We start from the raw sequence: 19,959 nt of genomic DNA, 5'->3' as shown, positions 1-19,959 counted from the left end.
GTCACTACTTTCAAATATATGTGTGTTTTAGTCAAATAAATCCTGACTGCTTGAGCTGCACACCTCCAACACTGTTCCTTGCCCATTTCCTGATGTCACGCGTTTGCCCTTCCTCTGTGTCTGTGGGTATGCCTGAGAAGTAGGAGTTCCCCCTTTAGATACTTATTTTAGAATATCTGCCATCTGGATGGGATGAAGAAAATGTGGTATATTGCACAATGGAATACTATTCAGTCAACAAAAAGAACACAATGATGTATTTAGCAGCAAGATGGGTAGAACTAGCAGCCATTCTTTGAAGTGAAACAACTCAGAAACAGAGAGACAAATACTGCATGGTCTCACTTATAAATGGGAGCTAAATAATGTGTACACATGGATGTAGAGTGTGGAATTATAGACCATGGAGACTTGGAAGGATGAGGAAGTGGGAGGAAGGTGAGGAATGATAAATTACTTAGTGGGTACAATGTACTTTATTTGGGTGAGGGATACCCTAAAAACCCTGACTTCATAGCACTCTGCAATATAGTCATGTCACAAAATTACACATGTACTTCATAAACTTATACAAATAAAAATTAATCAATCAATAAAATATCTGCCATCTGTCCTGCAATTATTCCCTACCTTTAATCAAGACTGGTTTAAATGTGTATGTTGGCTGGGCATGGTGGCTCATGCCTATAATCCTAGCACTTTGGGAGGCCGAGACAGGTGGATCACAAGGTCAGGACATCGAGACCATCCTGGCTAACACGGTGAAACCCTGTCTGTACTAAAAATACAAAAAAAAATTAGCAGGACGTGGTGGCAAGCGCCTGTAGTCCCAGCTACTCGGGAGTCTGAGGCAGGAGAATGGTGTGAGCCAGGAGGAGCAGCTTGCAGTGAGCCAAGATTACGCCACTGCACTCCAGCCTGGGCGACAGAGCGAGACTCTGTCTCAAAAAAAAAAAAAAAAAAAAAAGAAGTGTATGTAATGTGTGTATACATATATCTGAGTGCATACACACACATATATGCACAATAGGTATGTACGTATATGCAAATAAAATTGTAGTACCTTTCAAGAAAGTGTCCTCCAAAGCTATCTCAAATTATCCACGAGGTACTTTCTCCAAATCAAGCAACTGCCTTGGGGCCACTGAGTGATACTAGCAAGAGTACTTCTCAATTCTCCTGTATTTTGACTTTTTCAGAAGCCTGACAGTAAGGGGATAGCTTCTCTATTTACAATGAAGTGGTTTAAAACATTAATACAACAGAAGATACAAGAACATTTTTGTTTTGATTTATTTGAGCACGATCCCAGCAAAACTGAAATAACAATTACTTGTCCTGAGTACCAGAAAGGGCATGCTCTAGGATACTCACCTTCCTTGGTAGATGCTGGAATAAATAAATAAGACTGACAGCATTCCCATTTTTAGAATATACGTATTGAAAAGTGGAGCAAGACAAGAGTCTCATTGGTATGTTTTACTAATTGTAGTACTGTGCTCTTCCTTCAGCTGTGAGTCCCCTCTCTCCCACCTCTACCCTATTCCCCAACACATGCATGTGCGTGCACACACACACACACACACCAGCATACACGCATGCAGACACAGGATCACCTGTATGTTCTTTTGCTAAAAATCTCATGTCCTTGGTTTGCATAGATTAATTTTTTCCCTAGCTGCATGACAAGAAAAACAGGTGGATAATATTTACTTCCTCATTTCCCTGGGGTTGGACTGGATGAATTACTGATGGTTTAGGTAGAGTCTGTTGTTTTGTGGCTGTCTCCCATCAAGTCACATGACTGGACTCCATATCTTACTCCAGCGCAATCTTGTCACCAGGGCCTTGGCCAGGGCTTGTGTCTGGCCAGAATGGCTCCCTTTCCCTACTGCTGTCATTTTGTGCTGCTGTCTGTCTGGCTGTTGTGGGCATCAGGCCTCAACACTTTGTGTGTACTTCTCACAGAAAACCTTGAATGCTGCCAGACATATGTGCTTTCTAAGTCCAATAAGCACAGCAAATGCCCCTGATGAAGGACTTCCTTCCTTCTGCCTGAAATGCCTTACTCACGACTCTCGTCCCAGCATTGCAGTGGCTTCCTCATTGGTCTCCTTGGATGGGTCTCATGACTCAGTTCCTGCCAGGCTCAGCTCTTCTTGGCGATGTCCTGAAGCAGCACCACTCTGATCTGTCACACCCCTGTTTAGAAATATTCAAGTATCTGCATTACCTTCCACATTTCTCAGTTTGGAGCTCAATGTATTCTACAATTGCTTCCCAACTTACCTTTCCAGTTCGCTCTCTCTCCACCTCCTGGGCAAACAATAAGTTGGTAAGTTAAGTGCTTTACATTTCATCCTAATGACATTCCTATAAGGTGTATGTTATTATCCCTGTTTTTCAGATGAAGAAATTGAGGCATATTAAGATTAATTTGCCCTAAGTAACCCAGTGTATTTAGTTTCCTGGGGCTGCTGATATTACCATAAACTTGATGGCTTAAAATAACAGAAATGTATCCGTTTCCAGTTCTGGAGTATAGAAATCCAAAAATCATGATGTTGGCAGGGCCACATGTCCTCTGAAGGAGTTAGAGAAAGATCCTTCCTTGTCTCTTCAGCTCTGGTGCTTGTAAACATTCCTTGGCATTGCAACCCCAATCTCTGCATGACTTTCTTCCCTCTCTGTCCCCTCTGTGTCAAAATCTCTCTTCTTTCTCTTATAAAGGCACCACATATTGGAATTAGGGTTCACCCTTAATCCGGGATGATTTCGTCCTGAGATCCTTAACTAGTACATCTGCATAGACCCTATTTCCCAATAAAGTCATATTCTGAGGTTCAAGTGGACACAAATTTTGGAGAAAGACTGTTTAACCCACTACACCCAACAAGTAAGAATTTGAAACTGAATCTCTCAGGCTATCAAGCATCATACATTAACAGCTTAACTTAACACCCCCCAGAAAGCTCCTGGCCAAATTGGAATTCGCTCATTTTTCTATATAGATTTTTCCCTTTCCTGCCTCTCTGTCATTGCTCATACTGTTTTCTTTACATAGGCCAATTTTTCTCTTTGTCTTCCTTTCAACCAATCCTACCTGTGGAAATCTTGTGTAGTCTTCAAGATGAAGCTCAACATCACTTCCTCTAAGAAGACATCCATGGGCTGGTGCAGTGGCTCACGCCTGTAATTCCAGCACTTTGGGAGGCCAAGGCGGGTAGATCACTTGGGGCCAGGGGTTCCAGACCAGCCTGGCCAACACAGTGAAACCCCGTCTCTACCAAAAAACACAAAAATTAGCCGGGCATGGTGGCACCCACCTGTAATCCCAACTACTCAGAGTCTGAGGCAGGAGAATTGCTTGAACCCAGGAGGTGGAGGTTGGAGTGAGCTGAGATTGTGCCACTGCACTCCAGTCTGGGCAACAGAGCACAATTCTGTCTCAAAAATAAATAAATAAATAAATAAATAAATAAATAAATAAATAAGAAGACATTCATTACTACAACAGCCAAGCAAAGGATTTTTCTCCCACCTGAGCTAAACTGCCTTACTGCACATGTCTCCGATGGCCCATATTATCTTCAACCTCATGTTGTAGGTTTCTGTGCAGTTGTCTCCATTCCTGACAACATCTGCTTCCTGCCATTGTTAACCACATTACAAGCACCTTAAAGGCAAAACTGCCTCCTCCCACCATGTGTTCTCCACAGTACTTTTCAGAAGCCGGAGCTCCACAAATTTGCCCAAGTGAATTTAGAATCATCTGCATCTTTCTCTGCATTGAATAGTTCATGTGTTTGTAAGCAAAAACGTAGGATGCTTAAAAAACTCACCTTTCCCCAATGCTCCCACTTTCTCCAACTGGAATTTTTTAAATGGCCTAATTTTCTTTTCCACATCTAACTCAATCATCTTAACAATTTTTTTCATCATTTGGATTTTATCTAATGGATAAAAATCAAGTCCCTTCCTGGTATAATTCTCTCACAATTTCTTTATTTTCTTCCTATCACCAGTGCTACCTCCTTTGGCTTTTCAGGACAAATTTATTACTCTTGAGATCTCTCAGGATGAGGATAACATCTTAGCCATCATTATATTCCTAGCAGCTATTAGCACCTGGGTGTCCACTAATATTTGAAGACTGCACGAGTGTGTGAAGGTGTGGACGCTGCACTAAAGCAGGCAGAGTCAGAGCTGTCCCTGAGATGATGACTTAACTTTTGCAGGTCTCACATAATCCTTACCACAACCCTATGAGGTGGGCATTCTTCCCATGTTACAGATGGGAAAACTGAGGCTGTGAGATAGTAAAGAACTTGACTCTTGGCCACACATCCAGTAAGTGATGAAACCAGATTGAAACCCAGGTTTCTCTGACCCCGGAGCTAAAACTCTTAACCAAAAATCCCCTCAGATTGGATTGCAGTCGGCAATATCCTGCCCTGCTTCAAGCCAAAGGAATGTGGTCACGACAACCTTGAACACACCATTAAACCTGGGAGCCTTGGCATCTATTGGCCATTTGGTTGGGAAGGTCTAAAAGAAGTGATGAGGAAACTTGAGATTGAGAGAAGAGAAAAGTAGTGTAAAGAATATATATGCATTGCATGTGTGTGTGTGTGTGTGTGTGTGTATTCTGTGTATACGATGATACATGGGGATGAAACAGGCTGTGTTTATAGGAAAGTTTTGGAGATAAGAATATACAAATGACCAGGAGTCACAGGTGGACCTCAGTCCTAGCTCAGACACTTAGCATCTGAACAAACTTGGACCAGTCATTTATCCACCTGAATTAGTTTGCTGTGAGATGGACTGTTGACCTCACAAAGGCATTGGAAGGATCTATGAAGTTCAAGAAGAAAGTTTGTAGAATCCCAGTATATGCAGTGCACTGCACTGATGAGTAGAAGAGTAAGGAGGAACAGAGTGGTGGTCCCTGATTTGAAGGAGTTTCCATTCAAATTAGGGGAAACAGACGTGTAAAACTAACTCTAAATGATACAGAATGGAAAATGTGCAACCATGGAAAGGAACATCTCTTGAGCTCTTTACTGTATGGTGGGTTAAAAGATGTTAATCTCACAATAGACTTACAAAGTGGGTATTATTAGCAATCCCATTTTGCAGATGAGAAAACTGATAGCTAGAAACCTTTAACCTTTACTCCAAAAGCCACGATACTAAATTCCACAGCCAAAATTCACCCCACATCTATGTAACCTGAATCTTTACTTGTATCATCCATCTCCCCATGCTATTGCCTTGAGCAATTTTAAGATGCAAAGCACATTGAGATGGGAACCTTTGTGCTCAACTTGGAAAAAGGAGGAGAAAGGGCAACAAAAACAGAGCAGAGACCCCCTTTAAAACTGTGTCACTTTAAGGCCAGGCGTGATGGCTTATGGCTGTAATCCCAGCACTTTGGGAGGCCAAGGCAGGCAGATCACCTGAGGTCAAGAGTTTGAGACCAGTCTGGTCAATATGCTGAAACCCTGTCTCTACTAAAAATACAAAAATTAGCCTGGCATGGTGGTGCACGCTGTAGTCCCAGCTACTTGGGGGGCTATGGCAGGAGAATTGCTTGAACCCAGAAGGCGGAGGTTGCAGTGAGCCAAGATCACGCCACTGCACTTCAGCCTGGGTGACAGAGCAAGACTCCATCTCAAAAAAAACAACTGTGTCACTTTAGGGAATGTCTGAAGTCCCATGATTGTCACCATCATTGTGTGTCTGACTACAGACTCAGAAAGCTAGGGAGAAGAGAGTGAAATAGGGTACATATAGGGCCAGAGAAGATGTGAAGGCAGAACACCAGGAAGTTCCATTCCAGCAAAAGGGCTGCATACAGCCACTGGATAGATGCCAAGTGATTAATGTCAAGCCGTATTAATGTCAGAAAGGAGAATCTGGTGAAAGCTTTGCCTGGCTAGATCTCGGGTTGGAAATCACTAGTTTCCTTTATTTTATTTCCCCCTAATCCTTTATAACTTCCTCTAATGCCTTAGTCAAGCTTAAGACCATGAGCCTCCAGGGAGCAAAGCGAGGCCCATCTGTTCAGTCAGGCATTTGCCAGACCAAAAATGTCAATCTAGCTTTTCCTGTAACAGCATTGAGATGACCCCAAATACTTCCCAACGGTATCAGCCAAAAATAACTTTGCATTACCGTGAATCGTGATTCCAAAGCAGAGATGTCAGGGATACCCTTTAAAACGGATAATGACTGGGCTATTGCTGGTGAGAAAAAAGAAAGAAAACAACAGGCATATGTCTCTTTGGAATGTGCTTGCTCTAAAGGCTGTATAAAAATAATCCTAATCATCTTGCTTGGGGAGGAAAACCAATCAAGAATGCCTTTTTTCAAATATTTTCTTTTATTATAAGACATATAGGTAAAAACTTGCATATTTTGAAAAAGATAGAAAATGGTAATAAAATGGATATTTTTCTTATTAAGAAATATGTTCATAAATATGCTTTATCAAATGTTAAAATGGTTATTTTGCAAAATAATAATAAATAGAGCAGAGCTGTGACATACAAGGATCAACCAAAGTACTGGAAGTTTTTATGCTATATGTTTTATAAAAATTCAGACTTCTGATTATACATTAAAAATTGACATTTTGCACTATAGGGTATCAATAATTTTGATTTTAAAAATATTTTTATGATGACTCCATGAATTCAAAACTAATAAAACATAAAAGGTGGTTTGACTAAATAGAATCTGATTCAAGTAATTTTCCCCTAAATAAGAAATTGTAAGATATAATTTTTGAGCCTATAAGGGATACATGTATCAGTTCCCAATTCTACACATCTCGGTGGGCACTGAACAAAAATTGTTTGCCAAGCCTTTGTTTCCAGCAAGGTCCACATTATTTCTTTTCACAGTTTGATGGAACAATAATAGTCACGATTCTGATGAGCCTAGTCCTACAATTCTAGCTCCATCGATCTTAGATTCATAGAAAGTTTTCCCTCCTTTGAAGAAACTCATTAACAGCTTTCTTATATTTGTTTATGACCCATTGGCCTCAAAGTCACATATCAGAACACTGGGCAAAATTTTTAATGCAAAAATTTCTTGTTCTAGGCATTCTTTGTAAGCTTTACTTCTCTACTATCCAGAAGAGAAGAAACACATGTGAACACCAAACACGTCCTCTAACGAGTCTTGGGTGTTCAAATAGCAAGGTCAGGCTTTTCCTGGAAATAAATACTGACTTTTTACAAAAATCTCCCATTTCCCATGCATCATGTTGCCCACAAGGCTAATACGTCAGCTCCCTGCTACAATGGGGGAAACCACAACTAACAATACTGAAGTATCCAATCTAATATAGATTATTGGTCCCAATGGCCTTCAACAATGTCCATCGAAGGGACATCTGGGTGACTCTGGGTTCCTAGAGTACAGAGAGGTCATGGCAGGATTTGGACTTGAGCTTGAAGGCCATATTCTTGTTGTTTTTGGCCACGATCTTGCCCCAGAAGCGCCTGGCTTTCCTGGGCATGCTCTCCTTCCTTTTCTGATAGGCCAGTCGCCGCTCATTCTTCTCCTTGCTGTCCCGCCGGAGGCGCACCTGCCGCACAATGCCCTCAAACAGCTCCTTCACGTTGTGCTGGACAGCTGCGGAGGTCTCGATGAACTTGCAGTCAAACACCACTGCACAGGCTCTCCCTTCTGGGAAGGAAAGAAAGAGGTGAGAGGGGCTGCAGAGCACAGTCCCGCACAGCACACAGTCAAGCTGGATGGTTCTTCGAGGTAACACTAAGTCAGCTGTATATGCAGTGGATAGAGGATGCTGCTGCAGCACGGGCCCTCCCAGGGCATGAATAGAAAATGTCTCACTGGAGGATCCTTGGAAGTAAGGGAGACAGGCTTTAGACCTGGCCCACCATATATTCACTGTCCGAAGGTCCATTTCATCAAATACAGTGATATTTGTTATAATAGTAAAAGCCATATCCTTAGTTTACTGCAGACTTACAATGTGCCAAGACCAAGGCTAAGTTGTTTATAAACGCTGTTTTCAATGTCCACAACAATCTTGGAAAATACATTATTATCCCTGTCGAATACATGAAGAAACTGAGGGGAGTCTCCTCTGCAGGTGAAGTTCACACAGCCTGTAAGTGGCAGTGAATCCAGGTCTGCTCAGTTCTCAAGCCCACACCCAACTCTTTCTCCTGACCCAGTTTCCAGAATTGGGAATAAGAATTCTACTACTTAGCTTTCCTCTCTTTAAAAGAAAATAAAAATAAAAATGAAAATAAAGCAATAATGAGATATCTTGGGAAAAAATTGAGAATTGTACAAATGTGTAATACAGTTAAATTATACAAGCTTTTCTGTGACAGTCTCAATTGCAAGTATCTCATTGTGTTCAATGACCACGCATCAAGTTTTGGTTTGGAAAAAAAATGATTACTGTAGACAGTTGTGTCCTCGTAGGAAGACATTCCCAAACTAGCATGTACATTGTCTTTATCAGGTGTCTTTCCTCCTCAGCAGGGCCTGGCAATGCGGTATTTTAGTTTTATAATTATATAAGGGATCAAATCTGAATTAGGCCAGTAAAATCTCAAGGGTTGTAAAAGCACTTGGGTGCCCACTCAGAAGACAGAGATTTTCCCTGAACTAAGTACGAAGAAGAATATGTGACCCCATCAGACTGATGCCTTAAATGAACTTTCAGAAGCCAGGGATGGGGAGTAGGAGAGTAGGACAGTGTTTCTAGGGCTTACAGGAACCAGAGTCAGCCAGAGTAGAATTCTTTTTCCTCAATGAAACTCTTTCTCATGGTTCCCCTAAATCAGAGTTCCCTATCCTTCTTGCACGAAGATGCTACTTTCCTTTCCCTGTACTCTTGGGAATTCCAGGAAACTCCTTAAAAAGCGGGAAGATTAGCATCCTGCAGGTAGACCAGATGGACAAAGGAGAGTAACTAGTGTGGAGGAGACTGACTGGGACTGTAGGAGTCTGAGAAACACACCTGAAATTTCACATAGCATCTTTATGAGTTCCTAGATCCAGCCTCGTGGAAGGAGGGAAGAACCTGTGTCTGAAGGAAAATGCATGTGATCCAGTGACTGTTTCTGCAGTATTGGCTCTGCTCCTCTTACCTGATACAGACACTTCCCGGCACCGCACTAAGTCACTTTTGTTGCCAACCAAAATTATGGGAATGTCCTCTGTCTGCCGAGCCCTGCGAAGCTGAATTCGTAGCTCAGATGCCTTCTCGAAGCTCGCTCGGTCTGTGATTGAGTAGACAATCAGGTATGCGTCCCCGACCTGCATGCAGTGGTCGTGGAGCCATTCATTTTCCCCCTAATGAAACAATAAGATCTTCTGTGAGTTCAGTTACACCAGGGAATGAAGCGTCAGTTTGCAAAAAAAACACTATGTGTGTCCTAAAGTACCCTTGCTGACAGGAGGAAGGAAGAAAATCACTTCCGACTCCCCAAAAGTATTGGTCTTCCATGCCTATAAGATGTCTGGTGGCTGTAAAAATTGCTAGCCTGTCCACTATTTATGCCAAAAAGTTTTTACTTTTCAATATCTTCTACAGCTTGATTTGATAAATTACACAACTACTCTGCCAAACAGCATTTCCAGCTTCTATTTAATCTACCATAATGAGCATTTTCTGACTTCCCAAAAACTCCCTTTTGCCTTTTCCAAGTGATGAGATTAAGAACAGTTTTGTGGGACTAGGAGGGTTTTCAATAAACAGAAGTTTAGCACATAGGTTCTGAAGTTTTTTTTGTTTGTTTGTTTGTTTTTTTGAGACGGAGTCTTGCTCTGTCGCCCAGGCTGGAGTGCAGTGGCCGGATCTCAGCTCACTGCAAGCTCCGCCTCCTGGGTTTACCCCATTCTCCTGCCTCAGCCTCCCGAGTAGCTGGGACTACAGGCGCCCGCCACCTCGCCCAGCTAGTTTTTCTTGTATTTTTTCGTAGAGACGGGGTTTCGCCGTGTTCACCAGGATGGTCTCTATCTCCTGACCTCGTGATCCGCCCGTCTCGGCCTCCCAAAGTGCTGGGATTACAGGCTTGAGCCACTGCGCCCAGCCAGGTTCTGAAGTTTTTTAAATCTTTAAAAAGCCAATGTTGAAGACTAGTATTGAGAATCTCAATATCTTCATATAAAATGGATTTATGTTATTTAAAGTAACTGTCCATGCCTGTTTGTATTTTCCCTAAAACAAACTTTTTGGGTGTGTTTTTTAATAGAAGTAAAGGCAAGTCACTACAACTTGCTTGTTATTCAGAACTCATTTGTTAATGACCTGTTCCTTAGAACAGTCTCATCCTTCAGAAGTATGCTTTTAATCAAGAAAATGAGCCCACCTCATCTGGAACACCCACTATATAGGACAAGGTCACCCTCGCACCAGTTTGTTGGAAGGAAAGCCCTGAAGGAATTTGGAGAGCTACAGGCTCTGCATACCTTATTTTCCCACATATCCAGGAGTATAATCGTTGCACTTTCCCCATCAACCATCAGGGTTCGTTCATATGTATCTTCTAGAAAAGAAAGAACAAAGATATTGGAGTCAGGCGAATATGCAACACTTCTCCATAAGAGGGTCAGGTAGAAAATTATGCTAGAACATAAACTTACTAAATATGCAATTAATTATGTAAGTATACAAATATTTTCAAAGGCAAATTACTATATTTTGTCACCTTCAACAACATTCTACATATAATTCCTCCAGTCCTTATCCAGCAGAACGTCTCTCTCGAACACGTATCACTAAACCACATGGAGTAAAAGACATTTGTTTGCATCATTCCTGGACCTTTTGTATGGGAAAATCATTTATGAGGATAAACTTACTTAAGAGCTTTTGACTCAGATTCAATGGTTAATGCCATGGGGAAACGTTAACCACCCAGTGAAACTGTAAGCTGCATTTTCCTGAGTCCATTGTACCTTTCAGTGGGTAGTTACTGAACACTCACTAGCAATTTCAGGAGCTCTGAGCTCAGAGACATTGCTCCTCTTTGGACAAGTGCAAGAAAGAATCTTGAGACTCTCCCTGTTTTGGCTGTAGTTTTCTTACTTTTCTTAAAAAAATGCTGTTCCCTAGGGCTTGTTTTCCCATCTTGAGTATAACAGAAATGCAGCCTCCAGCTCTACGTGGTAATGGAAACTTTCCTCCCTTCACTTGAGCCCAGATCGTGTGTAGGTGAAGGGCAAACACAGTACAGCGCAATGGGCCAAAACAGTTCCAGCCTGGAAAATCCAGGGAGCAGGCATAGAAAGGGGCGCAGTGGGATTTCTGCAAGTGGGATTTCACTCATCCCAATACCATTGAGCCCATCCCCACTCTATTTTCACAATGAGGTTTCCTGTTTTGAATTTCATCTTTTGAAAATTATGACTTTCATAATGATTTATCACTTTTCTTCTGGTTCTTTTTGTCTAGAATTTTTTCCCTCAAATATCCACAAGGCCTGTTCCCTTACCTCCCTCTGGGAGAGGTGCTTCCTGGCCATCCATTTAAAATTGCAACACTTCTCTCCCACAGTATTCCTTCCCTGTTTTATATTTCTCCATCTCACCTATTGCCACCTAACATACAACACATTTAACTTACTCATTCTATTATTTTCTGTCCCTCCTGCCCCTCCTCGTACTGTTAGGGCAGACATTTGCATTTGTGCCGTTTACTGTGTCCCCCAGCACATTGGTACATTGCTGGTGCACAATAAAGTCTGTGCAGTGAACGAATGATAAATACAGCATTGTGGCTGCAAAAACAAGCAAACCTGAATTGGAATCCAGGTGCCATCACTTATGAACTCTGGGGGTCTGCGCCACTTAGGCTCTCTGAGCCTCAGTTTTCCTCATCTGTGCAATGGGATTGATAATAGTACTCACACCTTAGGGCTATGTGACAATTACCTATATTAAGTCTGGGCACAAAGTAGAAACTCAATCAGTGTTAGCCATTATCACTTCTTCAGGTGAAGGAAGCTGGTTCTTACCATACTCAGCACTTCCTCACTACAGATAAATCCTAGCTTAAGAGAGCTACATTGGAACCAGGGCACTTCTTGGTTTACAATAACGAGGGGTTTATGAAAAACACTGCTCCTGGTTTAATGCTTCATCATCTAAGAACTGGAATCAGGAGAGGTTTCCCTTCCTTACGGAAGGAAAACTTAGACAAATAAGAACAGAGTTAACCAGGGATGTCCCTGTCTTTCTGTGAGTTTCCCCACCTCCCACAGCGTCATTCTTCTAATCAGTAAGTGTTTGCCCCTGGGGAATTAAAACTCTGTCATGCCTATCGTGTGCCTTCTCACAATACGCAGAAGGAACGAGATCACAGTGGGACTATTTGGATTACGGGGGGTAGAGCCTCACAACCTCAACATGCAAATTAGACAATGCAATGGAGACCATCAGAGCCTGGGCAGCACAGAGCGGGGATGGCCTGACCGCTGCTTCCCTTCCCACCACAGCGTTCTTAGCTTTTCTCTAAAACCCCTCCCTGCACTCAGACAACTCCTTCAATGATGGAGGAACTTTCCCAGCTCACCACTCAGGTACAGGGAACTTGCTTGAGTGCCCAGTCATTCAAATAGAAACACACCGTGTTCCAATTGCTGATGGGAAAAGAAAAACCCAACTTTCTCCTGGCTTAAGAGATATCAGAACAAGTCTAGAGAAAAAGTGGACTAAGGATCACAGCCATGAAAGTAGAAACACGATGCTTTGCCATTCTAGAAGCTTCCTGAGAGCCTCTAGTTTCCTGGCAAGCTCTGATCTTACCTTTGCCTGAAAATTACTGTGTTGGAGGCCTGGGAGGCTAAAACAATCCATCTCCTCCCTACTCAGCACGTGTGCTCTCCTTTTGATCCCCCACCCCAGTACATGAGTTTAGATACGGCCTCTGGCTATGTGCACCAGGACCCTTCCAGCACACATGGCATCCCAACTGAAGGCTCTCCCCTAACCAGGTGCAAGCCTGGGAGTAACCAGAGCTCCAGGTTTCTCTTCATCTAAGTTGCTCAGCTCATCTTTTATCCTTTTCAAGTGCTAATCAGGTGAGAAGGGAAGGAAAGGAATACCAGACTCTTGGAGAGCTCTTTGAAATTTGCTTCCCGTAAAGCTGTGGAGAAAGGTTTGGATACTGATTAGCCTCTGTGAAGCTTTTCAGTAATCTGGGTCTGGGGACACCCCCACTTCTCCAGTACACTGGAAGAAAGCTGGGGTGTCTGTCCACTCTCTATGTAGCAAGAGAACTCATGCTGATGGGGACGGACAGAGGTTCTACAAAGGGTGATGGTGGTCAGTAGCCACTTTCTCTAAACCAGTGTGTCTTTCCTCATTTGATCCCTCTGACAGACTCTCTCCTTAACCAAACTTTAGTCAGACTCCTCTGAATCCTCTTCTCTACCGGGCCTCCACCCTGGGCTTCCATTTCCATCCTGGCAGAATCCAGCTTTAGCAAGAATCCTGCTAAGTCAGTTTAGTGAGAATCCCCCACCTTCAATATCTGATCAAATTCCTCACCCACCACCTCTGATGTCTAAGTCCTTGGCCTGACTTCAGCAAGAATCCCCCCTAACCTTGACGTCTCCTCTTAGTAATTTTCCATCCTCTGCCCCCTCCCACCTGCTCCTTGGCCAAGTGCCCAGTTGTTCTTCTTGTATTTGGAGTTGAGCCCCATCTCTCCCCGCTATTGGGATGCCTATTGCAATGGTCCTGAATAAGGTCTTCCTTACCATGTTAATAATTTTTTTGTTAGCGCCTCTTGTGCTTGGAGGTGAGGCCCCTTCTGCCCGAGACTGGCTCTAGTGCTGTGTGTGGAACCCGCCCAAGTGTTCTCTCACTGCCAGAACCGACTCCTGCAGCACCTCTAAAGTTCCGAGACTCCAGCATCCCTCTCCCTGAAAACTTTCAACTGCTTCCAGCTTTCATAGCTCAGGGGATCCCAAGGAACCTCGGAATAAATGCCTGCTCTACAAATACTGTCTTCTCCTTTACTGGCCCAGTCCCCTCTGCACAGCTCCAAGGGCCCCAGCCAACAGTGACCAAAGTGGACAGGGGCCACAAGCAAGGAAACCGCCACTTTTGAAAGATAAGCACATCAAAAGGAAATGGTAGATTCAGAATCAGCTCTAACTAATGCTCATTTTGTACTTATTATGTGTCAGGCACCATGTTCCACACTCAACATGTTATCTCCTTTAATCCTTGTAACACCCTATGAAGGAGGTATTACCCCAATTACACTAATGAGGCAGCTTGAGGAGGCTAAGTGGCTTCTCCAAGAGCACCCAGCTAAGTCAGTGTCACAGCTGTGTCTAAACCCATTCATCAAACCCCAAGCCCAATAAGACTTCCACACTTTGCTGTATATATGTGGTGTGCCTTCCCACCTAGCTCAGGGCTTCCAAATCCTACTTGTTCCTAGGGTTCAGCTCAGAGACCATCTTTTCCATGAACCTTATTTTATTTTATTTTATTTATTTTATTGAGATAGAGTTTCACTTTTGTTGCCCAGGCTGGAATGCAATGGCAAGATCTCAGCTTACTGCAACCTCCACCTCCTGGGTTTAAGCGACTCGCCTGTCTCAGCCTCCTGAGTAGCTGGGATTACAGGCACCTGCGGATTACAGGCACCTGCCACCATGCCCGGCTAATTTTTTGTATTTTTAGTAGAGATGGGGTTTTACCATGTTGGCCAGGCTGGTCTTGAACTCCTGACCTCAGGTGATCCACCTGCCTCAGCCTCCCAAAGTGTTGGGATTACAGGTGTGAGCCACCGTGCCCGGCCAACCACGAAGCTCTTAAATCCACAGTCAGAGGTAATGTTTTCACCTCTGAATTCCCACAGCACTCTCCTTACACCGCTTTCAAGACACCACATCCTATCTCAATTTCTACTTGGTGTATACATTATGCTCCATTGCATACTGTGAGCATCTCCGCAGAAGAAGCCCCATGACTATGACTCTTCGCATGTCCCCGGAGTGCCTCGCCAAGCTCTCTGCTATACATTCAGTAACTTCTTAGGAATGAATGAATGAATGGTATTCAGTGTGTACAGAGAGTCATAAGATTACTGCAGTATAATTATAACAATATCCATCTTTATTAGGAGAAATAATTATGAGAATATTATGTCGATTTTTTCTTATAGTAGATGCTGATTTAAAAAAAAAAAATGTAGGGGTGTGCCTTAGAAAACCTTCCTCTTGGGAAGCAAAGCCAACTAGTGATTCCAGCAGGTCCTACAGATTCTCTGTGTAAGAAGCTAGGGAAAGGATTCCCTTTCTCTCTTGTGATTGAACCCAAATCCTGTGTCTTTTCATGGTGCCCTGAAGCCCCAGGATCAGCCATGTGCCTGATGCCCAATCTGCTGTCATATTGGGCATCTCTGTCTCTCTCAACAAAGAAGTTCCCAAAATATCTGGGAAGCCTACCTTTCCAAATTCCAGGTATGAGTCAGTCTTCTTAACATTTTATGCCTATGGGAATAGTACCCTCTGGATACATACCACTCCATTCTAATGGACAAACATTTTTTAAAGTCTACTATCCACTAACTTTTTTCAATTCTTCCCCTTAAAAACAAACCAAAAAAAACCTCCCAGTCGATCTCTTCCTTATGTCAATGCCCAAAGCACTGTATTGTTACTGCTTAAAGTATTAGTTAATGTGATCCTGCTCTGCAACATAGCCACTGACACTTAGCTCATTAAGGAGCATGGTATACCTCATCCATCACCATGTACCCCAGAGCTTAGGACAGAGCCAGCTGCGTGGCTGATGCCCAGTGCGCTGTCATACTTAGTATTTGGAAGCTAAATCCTGGGGCTGCAGGGGGCCATGAAAAGACACAGGATTTGGGTTCAGTCACAACTAGATTTGAATCCTGGTCATGCCATGTACTAGTTTTTTCACCCTGGGAAAGTCACTTGACTTTGTAAGCCTCCATTTCTTCACCCATAAAATAGGTATATTAATGCCAGATTGATTCAAGTATTATCAAAAACATGTGTGGGAAGTACTTAACACAGTGCCTGGCACATAGCAAGTTCCCCAGAAATGGTAAAATGAACTGAACTAAGATTATAAAATCCCAAATTCTAAATCTACCTTCCTTATTGGGTGATTCTGGATAAAGCTCTTGGTCTCCCTGAGACTTAGTTTGCTCATGAGTACAAGAAGTTTGTGAAGACCAAAATAAACATGAGCAGATATAAGGCACCTAACAAAGTGCCTCTCCCATTGCAAACATTCACTCTAAATGTCAGTCCCTTCCTCCCATTTCTCTTTCCTAGCAAGTCACCTGGCAGCCTTTACAAAGAAGGAGAGAATCAATTGTACAACACTGGCCCTATTTCTCCCTTTACTCTTGTGAGATTCCAGGAGCCAGGAGAGAAATCAATGTTACATCAATGAGTCATCATTTATAGCCCAGTTCCTGAGCTGCCTCATGAAGCAGTGAACTCCTTGACACTGAGACAGTCAAGAAGAATAAAACCTCCAGATGAGATGGGCTGTGGGTAGTGAGAAATAGTATTAATATGCATCAATGCAGGGGAGAACTGAGTCATCGCTGAGACACCTCCCTACTCTGTGATTCAGTTGTGAGTCGCGACAGAACACAGAACATGTGACTTGGGGAAACACTGAGCAGTGCTTCCTTTATTTCTGTAGCGGTGAATAGGGACACGTAACTACCCTGGTCGCATACGCTCAGACTGAAGCCGTGGCTGAAAGACACTTTATGGATGGCATTGGCTATCAGGATCTTCATATTACTTAGCAGAACATAGGGCTGTACTTTACCCCTAGCTGAAGAATACATGCATTTTGAGATAATGTCACCTCAAAACAGTTTTGGAAATAGGCCAGGTTCCAATCAATAAATAGATGAAACAAAATTGTACAGGGAAAATTGTCTTGAAAAGCTGTCAGACTCTATACAAAGTATCATTGTTATACTTCACATTTTAAAAAATTATTATACTATTTCAAATACAGATTTTGAACTATTTTACACCCACAAAAGTTTCTAATATTGGTAGAAGCAAACTGATCAAGCCATCCTAACAGCTTTTCCAACTGGCTTGTTTTAGGTATAACCATGGAAAAAGGCTGTGCCTATACTGAATTCCGGGAAGAATGTTCAAGTCAGAGTCAGCAGAAGTCAGAGGTGGGGCGCTGACCCTCTGGCTATGCCCTCTCTAATCAGCCTTCCCCCACCCATTTAGAATTGAAATCTGAAAAATTCCCTTTCTGGCCCAGGTTCAATAGATTTTGGTCCTGTCTACAAGCTTTTTCATTTTATTGCCCTGAGAGCCTATGCTTGGGCTTTTCTGGAGACTCAGCTCCCCCATCAATTGTCCAAAATGCATAAACCTTAGCTCCCAACTCTGCAGGTAAATAAGCCACCCACCTTCGCTCTTTCTTCCTGGGCCACGCCTGATGGAAAGAAGCCCACTGGGGCTGGGACACCTACCTCCCAGCACCTCGCAGTCGCTGTCCATGCTGTCATGCACACCTGCAAAGATGTTGGCCAGAGTGGACTTGCCCACCCCCTGCTCCCCTATGAGCACCACTCGGTAGTAGGTGTTCCCTGACTCAGAGGAGATGACTGAGTCTGTGGAGTCAGAGGACCAGCTTCGGCGGCAGTGGTCCTCAGGGGCAGCAGAATGGCGGTTTCGGTGGCTGTACTGGTGGGGCTCTTTCTGGACCATCAGATGCCTGCCATCGGCTGGGATGCTCCAGCGCTGCTGCTGCGGCTGCATGCCCACAGTGCCCTGGCGCATGGTGACATTCAGAGTCATCGTTGGGTCCTGGGGAGCAAAGCAGCCAAGATGGCAGCATTAGTAAGCATGAGTGAGAGGTCTGCTCAAATACATGGTCAGTCATCAGTAATATTATATTAGATGAGATGAGAAGCAAGTATCCCTAACATAAAAAACACCAATTAAACAGTCTCCAAAGCCCAACAAGACAGGCTTTCAACTGGACACACACACACATACACACACACTGCCCACACTGTCAGTAACCAGCTCCTCAGGCAGACTGTCATTTGCATGGAAAAAATAATACTGTTAACATCAACCACTGCCCATGGGCTTACCCCTTCCTCAAAGCAGACCTGGATCAAAGAAGAGCTGCACTCGGAGCTGGCACAAAGGCAGCTGGAAAGAACCAGCAGCCTCCAGAGATGACTTGAAAAGCAACAAGTTAATGTTGCTGGGGACCAACTGGTCAGGTTAGCTGCTCTTGTCTAAACTTGGCTCTTAATTGCACCAGTGTCCAGCAGGTTTTGTGCCTCAGTGGGAAACACGTGGCAATGACATCACCCCCACCCCTCCCCACCGCAACCCTGGCTGGACTGGACAGGCACTTATTGGAACTTCCATGTTTAGTAAAGTTGCTTTGATGCTCTCCAGCTGCCTGGAGAGCATCCACCTGCCATTATTGGGGGTAGAGGGGAAATTTTCTGCTTAAAGTTTATGCCTCAGCTGTGCCCTCTTATCCACAGCTGCCACTTTTAAAGCATCTCAGCTCCAAACCTAGACACCCTGGCAGAGAAATCATCTGCTCATGTTCAGACCTAGCAAATTTGCACAGAAAGTGCCTCATTCTTAACAAACCACGTCCATTCTCAAGAGTTCTTTAATTCAACTCAGATTCCTTTCTTGAGACAGAGTCTTGCTCTGTCACCCAGGCTGGAGTGTAGTGGCAGGATCACAGCTCACTGTAGCCTCCAACTCCACTTCAGCCTCCCAAGGAGCTGGGACTACAGACCTGCACCACCACGCCCACTAGTTTTTTTATTTTTATTTTTATTTTTTGGTAGAGACGGTGGTCTCACAGTGTTGCCCAGGCTGGTCTCCAACTCCTGGGGTCAAGTGATCCTCCTGCCTCGGCTTCCCAAAGTGCTGAGACCACAGGCCTGAGCCACCATTCTCAGCCCCCCTTCTTGAAGCAAATCAGAAGGCTGAAGACTACCCTAAATGATATTCAACAACTTCGCTACAACTTTCCCTTTGCAGACTGCCTCCCCTAGCCGGAAGGTCTGTTTTTCTGGCTACTGGCGACGAAGTGTAAGTAGGCACATTGCAATCAGCAAGATGCACAAACAGTGCTCTCCCACCCTCACCCCCACACTCCATACCCCAACACCTCGCCACTAACCAGGACCACCAGCTGGTTTTTTAGTCTCAAAAGCAGCACCTCAGTTGGCAGACTTACATTCAAACAACAAATACATAAAGCATCATTAAGGGCTGCCCTCTCTGACCACTCGATCTGTAGGAGGAGGTGACTGTCCTACCGAATTGAACTAAGGAACCTGCTGATGAGAAGCGACATCCTTTGCACTTGAAGCTCTGACCCCCACCAGACCAGCACAGAACGCACGTTTCAGGGGTTCTTTTCTCAACTTCGAAAGTTCTGCGGGCTGGGAAACTCCCACTCTCTCCCTTCTCCGTCCCGGGCCGCCCCCCTTACTTGGCTCGGCCGGATCGGCGTCGGGGCGTCAGCGTATCGCGTGGGTCTGCGCTGGGATACCCGGGCCAAGGAGCGGGTAGTGCTGCGCTGTGCCCGCCGTCCGTGCCCACCGCCTACAGCCGCCGCGGCCAGGCGGTTTATAACTAGCCCAGCCGACCCGCCGCTGGGCTTTTCCGTGACGTCAGCGCCCCCGCCGGGAGGGGGCGGCTCTGCAGCAAACTCGGAGTTGCAGCCACTTGGCTAAATCGGTTACTCGCAGTCACATGACCCCTTCTCTCTCCATTTAAAAAATAATGACAGTTCAATCCTGGGCCTCCTTTATTTTGTTTTATTTTCTTTTTTACCAGGTGAACACAGGAAAATGGAAAAATACTCTAAGTGCCACTTAATCGTCCTTCCCAGCAAAACACTTGCAAGCTAGCGGGATAAAGGATGGAG

At 44.1% G+C, this 19,959-nt stretch overlaps 1 protein-coding gene across 5 annotated transcripts; it reads right to left on the bottom strand.

Moving 5' to 3' along the window:
* Positions 1 to 5,544: 5,544 nt before the first annotated feature.
* On the bottom strand, positions 5,545 to 19,650 carry LOC105497244 (GTP binding protein overexpressed in skeletal muscle). 5 transcript variants are annotated; one of them, XM_011768219.3, is made up of 5 exons: positions 19,432 to 19,502; positions 17,513 to 17,849; positions 10,471 to 10,547; positions 9,147 to 9,351; positions 5,545 to 7,704 (listed from the first exon to the last, which is right to left on the bottom strand). In XM_011768219.3, the coding sequence occupies exons 2-5, from the start codon at positions 17,838 to 17,840 to the stop codon at positions 7,427 to 7,429; spliced, it is 888 nt and encodes a 295-aa protein (XP_011766521.1). In that variant the 5' UTR covers positions 17,841 to 17,849; positions 19,432 to 19,502; the 3' UTR covers positions 5,545 to 7,426. The 5 variants fall into 5 exon arrangements, with proteins under 5 accessions (XP_011766521.1, XP_011766522.1, XP_011766520.1 ...); XM_011768220.3 differs by lacking the exon at positions 19,432 to 19,502 and adding an exon at positions 19,346 to 19,407; XM_011768218.3 differs by lacking the exon at positions 19,432 to 19,502 and adding an exon at positions 18,143 to 18,764.
* Between the last annotated feature and the right edge of the window lie 309 nt (positions 19,651 to 19,959).

This window comes from Macaca nemestrina, chromosome 8 (genome assembly GCF_043159975.1).
Source record: "Macaca nemestrina isolate mMacNem1 chromosome 8, mMacNem.hap1, whole genome shotgun sequence".
NCBI lineage: Eukaryota > Metazoa > Chordata > Mammalia > Primates > Cercopithecidae > Macaca > Macaca nemestrina.
Note: the sequence above shows the minus strand (reverse complement) of the source record. Positions and strands in the feature narration are given on the sequence as shown.